Genomic DNA, 11520 nt, shown 5'->3' with positions numbered 1-11520 from the left:
GCACTTAAATTAACGTACAACACACACACACACACATTCACATACTTAAATGAATCATTAATTCAAATTATACTGACTTAAACTGTTATATACAGCGTTATAATAATATAAAACCATAATTTAACTTTCCTTGTCATAATATAATTTCGCCACATGTGTTTATATATTATTCAGTTCCCGAAGTATATACAAACATACATAATGTACATAATTATAAAAATATAAACAGAAAATAGAATAACTAGATTTGTATATAACATATATTTTTGTGTATAGGGAAAATGTATCTTTTGTTTATAAAACTCTATAAAAATATATACCAATGTATGTATGTTTGTATATACACATTACATTATAAATGTGTATAGTGTATATAAGTTTATACTACGCGTGTATGTATTCACCAATTGGCTTTTATTTCTTCTTTTTTTTTTTTTTTTAATATTTTTTTTTTACCACATGCACAATAGATAAAGTTAATACCTATATAGTAAAATCAGTCGCTTAATAACTGTTGCTTCGTTCATATATTCATTAATAAAATAACGCACATTGATGGAATAAAAACAATAATAAAAAAAAATACAAAAAAAAATAAATGAATTTTGTAAATGCATTTAAAATAAAAGGTTTATTTTTGTATAAATTGTAAATTTTTTGTTTATAATTAAAAAAAAAAAAAAACAATTTTATAAATTTTTATTTAAATTAAATTTTTTATAATATTAAATTTTATAAAACTGAAATTTTATCAAGAAAAAAAAATTTATATTATTTTTTTTTTCTTATTTACACACCTGTATACAAAAGCTCTTTCCTTATTTAATTTTTTTTTTTTGTAGTTCAAGTAGAGTATAAAATTTGTGAAATTAAATAGAACTATAAAATTAAAATAAAATAACATGGATTTTTAATAATTTCTAAATTTTATTTTATAAAATTATGTGAAATAAAAGAATATAAATTACTTAAATTTTAAATTAACATATATTTTTATATAACAAATATACATATACATACATACATAGTATTTAAATTTATTTCGACTATTACAAGAATTATTAATTCCAATACAAAAATTTCATTATTAATTAAAAAAAATAATTAATAAAAAACATATATCTTTATATTTGGTGTAATAAAATTACTGTATAATTAAAAATAATAAAAAAAAACTTGTTATATTAAAAAAACAAAACCGGTTTCAATTTACATTTACATTCATAATTTTACCATTAATATACATATGTATATTAAATATACTTATAGAAATTAATATAGAACTAGGCTTCTTATATGAACTAGCTTTTTATAATATGAAATTTTAATGTTAAATATATTAAGTGATGAAAAATTTAACTATAAATATAAAAATTATTAAATAAACATTTAAGTATTTTTTTTTATATTATTATATTCAAATAAATATAGTTGTGTTTTTGTTATACAATTATAAAATATATGAAATTATCATACACTTATAATAAGTTTGCTTATGTACATATGTATATGCATGTATAAAAAAATAATTAAAATTTAAATAAAAAAATTTTAATATTTTTTTTCCGATATTGTTATACACAATTCTTTTTCATTTCGACTATAGTGTTTGTTTTACAAAAAAAATATATTGTGTTTATTTTAAAATTTATTATAATTTAACAAATTTATTTCGAATTTATTATGTATATAAATACATTATTTTAATATATTTATATATATTTACATAACTACCTATTGAACTATATAACACTTACTTTTTATTTAAATTAAAAATCTATCTATACGCAAAACTACATAAACAAATTGTTTTCTTTAGAATAAAATTAAAAAAAAAAATAACTTTGAAGAAATAATATTATATAAAAAGAAATTATTAAAATATAAAAAATATGAAAATATTATAAAATATTTTTTTAGATTGAGATTTTTTAAATTATTCTTTAAAATTTATTAGTTTTATTTAACAAGTGTACTAAACAATATTTTTGTACCATGTAAAAATAAAAGTTGCTTATAATTAAGTACGTTATGTATTTATTATTTTCCAAATAATCTTCTAACAAATAAATAATTTGTAGTGCCACGTATAAATAGATTAAATAATAATTAGTAGGCACTTAAACGTCTATAATTCTATAAAATTTTTATAGTTACCATAATAGAATGGAAAAAATGTATTTCAATTTTTAATTTTGTATAAAAATTAATTTCAACTTTATAAAATAGGTCTAACTAATTATTTACCGTTGTTAGAGTAAATTTTTTTTTATTGATTTACGTAATGTAATTTGTTCAAATTTCATTTCAGTTCTAAATATGTTTATATATATATACTAATGTATATTACATTTTTTGAAAATTTGGTAACATCAATTAATTCTGATTGTTTTGTTCTAATTCTTCTACCCACATTTTGATTCTGACTTATTTAAAAAATCCCGATCTAAATTTTTTGAATTTATATTACTTAATTTACTTTTATTTATAAAAATTAATATGTTTATAACATTTTAATAAATTTCAATATTTAATTTACTTATTTTTTAAGGTGAAATAAAAGAAAAAGCCTAATACTTATACCTAAACAAAAAAAAAAACTAAAATCGCATAAATATAATTTAGTTTCTCTAATAAAGGTTGTTTTCAAAAAGTTAATAAAATTTGTTATTTAAATACAAATAATTATTAATACATACATAATATAAGAACTTAGTAAAAAAAAAAGGAATAAAGAAAGAAGACGACAACATGATATTAGGATTACAAGTTTCAGTTCTTATTTCATTTATCTTCAGCATTCTAACAGGTGAGTTTTTGTAATTTATATTTTCACATATATACATATATAGGTTCATATAATAATATATTTGTGTAATAAAAAAATTTGTATGTAGTTAGTCTATATAACAAAAAATTTTATTTTTGGATTAATTTGAATAATTTTGTTTGCGTTTTTTGTGTATTCATTTCCTTTATACTTTATATATATTATTGTGTATAATAGAAAGTTAACTACAGGAAAAGTAATAAAAATAGGAATAAGTATATAAAATAAATAGGTATACGTACACAATATGTACATAAAATATACATTATTGTACAGTTAACTTTATTGTGATGAAAAATGCTTTTAATTTTTTTATATACTCTATCAACTAGTATTTTTCGTTCAAATAACAATACTATTCCTAAAAGCTTTTTATGATTTTATTTTCGAACTTCAAGTTTTGAATTTAGGTTTGGATATATCCATATGTATGTACATATACATTATATATCCGAATATTTTTCCTTAGAAGGAAGATTTTCCGTTTTTATACCAATTTTCGCGCAAGTCTCTTTTTATATTTTCATTTGTTTCATTCCTATTATTGTAATTACGAAAATTTTATATTTTCGAAATTGTTTAACTTGCCTTCAAACTGAATTTTAAGAATATTCAATTATTTTAATAATAAATAATTATATACATATTTTATCTATTTGAATTCAAATGTTAAATTATTAAAAATTTATTAAAATAAAGATTTTTAAGCAATTAATTACCCACTTATCGTTAATCTCCTGTACAACTTCTAATAAAATTCAGAAAAGCAACGTTCATAAACGGTTAACCTTTCAAAAACAAAAAAATTTAATTTTCAAGTTTCTATTGAACTTAACTCTTAATAAATATTATTTTTAAAAATAAAATTTAGTAGTAATTTACAATACTGCAAAACAATAACTGCGAAACGCAATACTGCAAAAACATAATGTGAATAATAATATTTCTAACAGTTATTCTATAAAACCAAAATAGTTGTGAAACTTAACTGCGCTAGTCACACTAATTTCGCTATTATTGCGAAAAATTAGCCAAGTTTATAAACAAACTAGTTAGCAACAATTGTTTATAAACACAAATATATCGCAGTTTTCGCTATACCATTTTAATATAATGTCGCGATATACTGCGTTTGTGAAAAGACCTACTATTTTATTCATACTTAAGTATTCCAAAATGTATAACTGCTTTATTGCATATTTTCTATCTTATTTACTTATACTTTTTACGGACCGCATTGCATACAATATGGGGATTTGATAGCAACAAATTTTGCATATCGAGTTTTCGGTGGGAATTTCATAGCGGGAGAGCGTAAATTAAATATTTTTAGAGAGGTGTCCGTCTGTTGGTGTGTGTGTGCACACGTGCATTTCAAGTTCGTTTGAACCGATTTCATGAAATTTTATATGTTAGTTTGTTTTGGCTATGTCACGGATTAATCAACTTTTGGGATATATCAGACCTCGGGAACTGGACGTTTTTGCCAATTTTACATTTTTACGTATATAAAGAAAAATAATCAACAAATTTTCTTGATTTTTTTATAATACTTAAACGCTTATTGTAACTATATTAAATTTAAAATAGTTTAAGCTTTATTGTCCTTGTACGAATGCTGAAACAAATACATACTCTACTAAATTTAATGAGTAATTTTTAACACATTTAACTTAAAATAAATATTTTACTCGATTCTGATACTCACTTAATTAAGGAATGGTTAGCAAAACATAAAATTGAAAAAAAAAAAATAAATTTTTAATAAAAATTTGCAAAATAAAAAATCAAATTGTATTGTGTTTTCTAACTATTGAAAAGAATTCATTTTCTTAGAGAAAATAGTTAATATATTTACCTGTGTTGTAAAAAAATAATTAGAAAACTATGAATCAACTTGAGTAAAACTTTAAATATTTAATATATTGTATATATATTTATTCTTAGTTATTCAAAAATTTTGAGTGATTCACCTAAATATTTGAATTACATTAGTAAAGTATGTATCATACTTATTGTTTACTTTTGAAATTAAATTAAAATTTATAATATGAGTTATTGCAGCTAATTGCTAATTTCATAAGTTAGTTACTAAGTATTTATATATTGAAAATTGAAATAAGAAAATCAATTAAAAATTTTGAATTTTAAAAATGATTCACTAATATTTAATGTTGTTTATAAAAGTAAACTGGTTCTATTTGGATTAAATTGTATGTCGTAAATTACAAAAATGATCATGATATAATTGTATAGAAAAATCGTTATACATATACATTATACTGATGTATATATATACTTAAATGATTTTTCAATAAATATTTATATATGGTCATATGCATATAATATAATGTATGTATATATACTCGTATATATATTTTATAATACAATAAATTTTTGTACGAAAATTCTAATATGAAGAAAATATCCTGTATAGTATTCTGTGGTACTTAAGATACGTATAAGTAGTGAAGTGAAATTTAAATATTTTCCAAATTTATAGACCTAGTTTGATAACTTTCAAAGATGCTGTAATACGCTATTAAAATTCATTTATTACAAATAAATACTTAATACATGCAGAACGTATACGTGTATATGTACGTAAGAGAATTAGTAAAATTTCTAATCGTAAAATTGACAGCGTAAAATTTACGTTTTCATTACTTCCAATTCAGAATTCTAATTTTTTTCAAATGGATATGTCATTTTTCCATAGTAAGAATACATACTTATGTACATACTTTTTCAATTAAATATTTTCAAATTCAAAACAAAGTGAATTTAATTTTTGCTACAAAATTATCTTATAAATATGAATATAAGATCTTCACTAACTATTTCCTCAATTATCTAGTAAAATGTAACATACGCTATTAATAAAGAATTAGGATTAATTTTGAAATTTTAGTTTTGTTCTAAAATTTGAATTGAATTGTTTTCGAATCGAATTTATTTCTTTCATGAATGTTCACTGGCTAACCTAATTGCAACTGAGTTACTTAAACAAATTATTTTTAATATTCATTTGTTTTTTCAAATGTTTGATAGTTTTTAAAATTCAATTCCATAATACCTAAAAACATCAATAATAATATTTAATTTTAAAAAAAGTATTTACTTATTTTTGAAGCGAAGGTTTGGAAAACGTACGTAATGCATTTACTTAAATACAAAATTTATTTTGTGTATAATTTTTCTATAATATTTTTTTTTTATATTAATATAGTATGTTCATACACACATATATGTACATATAGTTTTCAAATGAAATTCAATGTTTAAAAATATTTAATGCTTACATACGTACATATTATCCATATATTTCGAAGCTATAAATAACGAATAAGTAATCAAATTACAATATTTGTAACAGGACTCATGTGCATATTACATACAATAAGAATTCAAATTGGAAAATTCTCTTGTATTTTTTTTTTTTTTTGTATTTTATATCCAAACATTTTGGTGAAAGTGAACAGAAAAACGAAAATTAAAAAAAAAAAAAACAAAAGACAAAGAAAGAAAACTTTCATATTGGACCCGTTTAAAAATATTGTTGTTGTATATACATCTTATGTGAGCACGTAAATGCATGGATGTATGGAAATGTATGTATGTAGATATTTAACGTGCTATTAAGATAAAATTAAATGGTACAGCAACCTATTATAAAAAATAAAGAAAGAAAATTCAAAAAATAAACGAACCTATTTTTTGTTTTTTATTTTGTATTTGCTTGCACTTTGGTTAGTTTCTTCTAATGTGTAGCCTTTTATTTTTTTTTAAATTTTTTATTAATGCACTAATATTATTCATAATAATGTTTGTTGCTTACACCATGACCGCATATATGATAATATTATATATACCCTATATTTAGTTATGATAGACGTAGATTTTTTTTTTGTAATACCTTTAATAATACACTATTTCCATAATGTTATTGTTATTATTATAAGTTTCATATTGTTTTATACAATTAAATCATGATGTCTACTTCAATTATTTTAGAATTGGTCAGCAGCAGTATATTGTCGACCATAAAGTGACTATACTATGCACACACATCCATAAAGATGTGTATCAGTAATATAGCGTTTTTTGTTTCATTTCTCTCCTTTTTCACTTTTCAGTTTAGGTTCAATGGTCGATTTATGTATACACATTATGGGTATAATATTAAATACATATAAATACATATGCATATACGTGGTTATTTTTATTTCACATTTTGTATTATACATCCGAATAATAAAAAAAATAAATAAGTATACATACGAGTATATGTATATAGAAGATAAATAGTGTATTCGAATTTTGCAATACAAATTTATTAATTTTAGCACGCATTTATATTAAAATATAAAAATGTTTACATTATTATGGTTATAATCATGTTTGCAAACATACATACATACATCTTTATAAATTATGTCTATAATGGTTATTTATACATATGCATACTTATATCTATTTAATATTATAGGTTTTATTATAATCATATAATGTACAAAGAGAACACAGTGTTTATATCGCAACAAGTAAATCATTTATTAACGAGTACTTTGTGCTTTTATACATGTACATTTATATATGCATGTATGTACATATGAGCATACATTTTATTATGTACTTATAATATAACAAATGGTTTTGGTTAATATTTTGTTTTCTCTGATTAATACGAATTAATTCATAGAGCGAGGCATTCTTGTTGTATACAAAGTTCAATATTTTCGTATTCTATATTATTTATTTTGTATATTAAATCAAATATATTATGTATTATTAAATAAATAATTTAAATAATTCTATGGGTTTGTATTTTTGGAATTAAGTTTTTTTGAAGTACATATATGTACTCAATAATATATGTAGCTCTATAAATGAATTTGAAAGTTTAAAATTTTTTAAATTGAAATTAACCAATTTAATATTGGAAGAGATTAAACATTTTTATAAGAAAAAATTTATTTAGTCTAGAGACTACCATAATTGAGTTTTGAGGAGAAGAGAAAATTTTCACATTTTTTCAATTTCTTACAAAAAAAGTAAATAAACTTTTTTGTTACAATTACTTACGTATTACTTATTTGTAAATCGCTAATTCATTTGTAATAATGATGTAAAATTTTCGTATATTTAAAAATTAAAATGTACGAAAAGTTAATTAAGATAATTTTAACTTTAATTACAAATTAATTTGATATACTTATTTATAACAAATGAAAAAATTTAAGAAAAAATGGACCATAACGAATTCATTTGTATGTTTTCCGCTTTCCATATTAATCTTTTACAATCTCTCCGTAACTATTATCCACAGTTAATAATAATTATACATGTATAAAGGTACATACATACATAGATATGTAGGACTATTATGCTATAACTATATATTTAAATATAATAAAATTTGTAAATTAAATTTTATTTCTAAATTCTGAAATTTAAAATATAAATTTGTTTAAAGCTTAATTTTAAAGATGAAATAACTAATTTTCTTGATGTAACTAATTTTCTAATTTGATAAAGTAAAAAAAAAATTCGATATTTATAATATATACATACGTACATATATAAGTAGAAACAAATCTGCAAAAATAAAATATTCAATTTCTGTGTCTCTGAATATAAATTTAGAATTTTTAAAAGACTTTGAAGATTAAATTTAGAATTTTCAATGCATATTCTGAATTATCGAGAATTATAAATCTCTTAAAAATCTACCATAAAGATTTAATATAGACTATAAGGTATTGTGTTAAATTTATAATAAATTTAGAAGAATTGAGAGTCATAAGTAAGTTAGTAATGAAAATTACACATTTCAAATGCTAAATTAGCCTAAAAGATGGATAGGAACAAGCTTAAGTTTTTTTGAACAAAATTTCAAGCAAAACAATTTAATTTGTATCTAAAATAGTTTTCATTTTAAAGTAAATTTAAAATGTGATTTAAATTCCAATTATCTCCGTCTATATTTCTTAGTGACTTTGCATGCAATATTATTATATCCCATAAGTAATTGACTCTTAAAATTTTGCAAACAAGTACTTCTAAGTAGCTGTTTACAATGTTTCTATTATAGTATTGGACTCTAATTTTAATTGAAAAATGAAATTTTGTAATAAGACAACGTCAATTACATTTTATTCATAAACATGCTTTACTGATATGTAAGTGTAACGTAAGCCAATACAGAAGACACAAAATATAATTTCATCATAAATTTTTAATTTTATATTTTCACTATTGTTTATGCTCGTAAAAGAATGCTTCTTACTTGTAAAATTTCCATATTTCTTATTAAAAGAAACTTAAAATAGCTAAATTTAGGCAATGAGAACGTGTTCTATAAGATATGTATATATATAATGAATTATAATAGAATTTTTAATTAATTAATATTCCATATACAGAACGTTAATTTTTCGTATAATTTATCGTAATCATACACATAAAATTTATATTTTATGTCTATAGTTTCGGGTTTTGTCTATATTTATTTTTTACTTACTTGATTTATAAACAAATGTACTTATGCGTGCTGCATATATGTACATACTAACATACATACATGTACGTAAATGTACATATTGCATATATGAAAGCGTTCAGTTTTCATAATAAAGTCTTTTAAAAAGGTTCCAATAAAAATTTTAAAAATTTATGTAGAATAATTTCTTTATATGGGGCTAGCTAAGTAGTATGTAATTCGTCTAAATTTAATTGACCTCGGGTTTTTTATTGATTTTTTTTATTTTATATTTTTTATTGTTTTTTTTTTCTTTATTGTGAATTAATTGGAAAATATTTTTTTTTCTTATTCAACAAGTTCAAAATTTTTATTTATAAAAAATAAAAGTAATTTTTTTTTTATGATTTTAAGAAATCTTTTAAAATATTTATGCTCTTTTGCTGTTTTAATTTTAAAAATTTCGATATATAGTTGTACGTACAGATGTGTGTATATAAAGTAGGATGTTTATGAATACATATTATGTATATACATGTGTGTATTCAAGAAGCATGCATTTCAATTTTTTTATATTTTCCAGTGTTATAAAGCGAATTTTCAAAGTTTAAGTGCATATGCTTATATACACATGTTTTTGTATATTATGTATACATAAGTATGCATGTATATAGTAAGAGCGACAACAAAAAATTATTTTATATTGATCATAACGTTCTAAACATATTTCTTACAGGATTACATATTCCTTTTCTAAAGCTGAGACATTAATCCTTTTGCTGGACAAGTTCAATAATTTGTAATGTGTAGGAGAAATGGTAAAAAAAGCCAATTTCGAAATTTTAGCCCTTAATCTTATAAATAATATTTTACAACCCTGCTATTTTTTGATTTAAACAGTTATTATAAGTATGTGAACAAATAGGTACGAAGTTTTTTTTTATTGTGTAAGCATGGATAGGTTCTCGTATCGTAATTCTAACAAAGATCAGTTTATTTTATGACTGTCAAATTGGCAGATAAATTTAGCAGATATTATAAGTGACGATAGGTTTGTGACACCAGAATTTTTGTTTGGAGGTTCTGTGGAGTTTGGTTTACGTTTTTCTTACTTTAAACTTGTTTGAATTGATCAAACTATTTGATTTAAATATAAATTTTGATAAAAAAGTATTCAAATGTTTTTACATCTTAATTTAGTACTAAATTGGCTAGAGTAATTTTGATTTATTGCGACCGCTTTTACTTATATATGTATCTACATATTAACAAGTTCCTATTATTTTATTAACACTGGTGGTATACGAGAGAACATGCTTAAGTATTCATATGTACATATGATATGTATGTACATATAAACATTTTCTTCAAGCCAACAACCGTCATCATAGCATACAATTTTCTACTTATACCGCATATGAGATTGTCGACTTACATACATACATATATACATATATATGTATATACTTGGTGCTGTGGCATAAAAATACTAAAAAAAACTAAAAAATGATGTACAAGTAGAAAGAAGAAAGAAAGGTATACAACAAAAATCTTCAGTAACAATAATGATATTTCTGAAAACAATGGTGTTGGTAAAAGGTTGAAACTAAAAAAAAAAAATAAAAAATGGAAAAGTGTACACAACGAAAATAATCGAAAAAAAAAACATAAAGAAAACGTTGTTTTTTTTATGAAACTGGTTTTTCTTGTTTGATTTTAACAATTCTCTTATACATACATAAACATACATACGAACCGACATGTTTTCGTACTTAAAAGCAGTTTTATAGTCCATCTATAGTCCACTACAATCCATGCTTATTCTTAATTCCACTTTGTTAATCAATTTTTTTTTTAAATTTATCAAATACACAACATTAAAACTTAGCCTAGCTAGTTATACTTTTTAGATGCACATTTTAGATTGCTTTTTTTTCCCCATTTTTTGACATAAAAAAATAATACGTATAAGAAAAATAATCAACAAGCTGTGTTAGTTTATCTACTTCAGTATTTAAGTAAGTACGTATATACATACATACATATGTACATACATAGGTATGTATGCATAACGAATTTTAATACATAATGAGATTCATTATTTCAGTGGCTAAGAGAGAACGCTTAAAAAATAACGGACTTTAAATGAGTATGAATTTGAATAATAAAAAATTATGATAAAATTGTGAGTTCTTTTATACCCACAAAT

General features: G+C 21.1%; 1 protein-coding gene across 2 annotated transcripts in view; it reads left to right on the top strand.

The window, feature by feature from the left end:
- Nucleotides 1-499: 499 nt before the first annotated feature.
- Nucleotides 500-11520, top strand: part of LOC129615145 (uncharacterized) — an 85922-nt gene continuing 74901 nt past the window's right edge. The window contains exons 1-2 of one of the 2 annotated variants that reach the window (XM_055530223.1): nt 500-629; nt 2552-2809. In XM_055530223.1, coding sequence (XP_055386198.1) covers nt 2752-2809 — 58 coding nt within the window. In that variant the 5' untranslated portion in view covers nt 500-629; nt 2552-2751. The remainder of the gene's footprint in view (nt 630-2551; nt 2810-11520) is intronic. The other variant, XM_055530224.1, reaches the window with a different exon arrangement.

The sequence above is a fragment of the Condylostylus longicornis genome, unplaced genomic scaffold (assembly GCF_029603195.1).
Source record: "Condylostylus longicornis isolate FDR11 unplaced genomic scaffold, ASM2960319v2 ptg000135l, whole genome shotgun sequence".
Taxonomy (NCBI): Eukaryota; Metazoa; Arthropoda; class Insecta; order Diptera; family Dolichopodidae; genus Condylostylus; species Condylostylus longicornis.
This window is presented reverse-complemented; position numbering and strand designations above follow the sequence as displayed.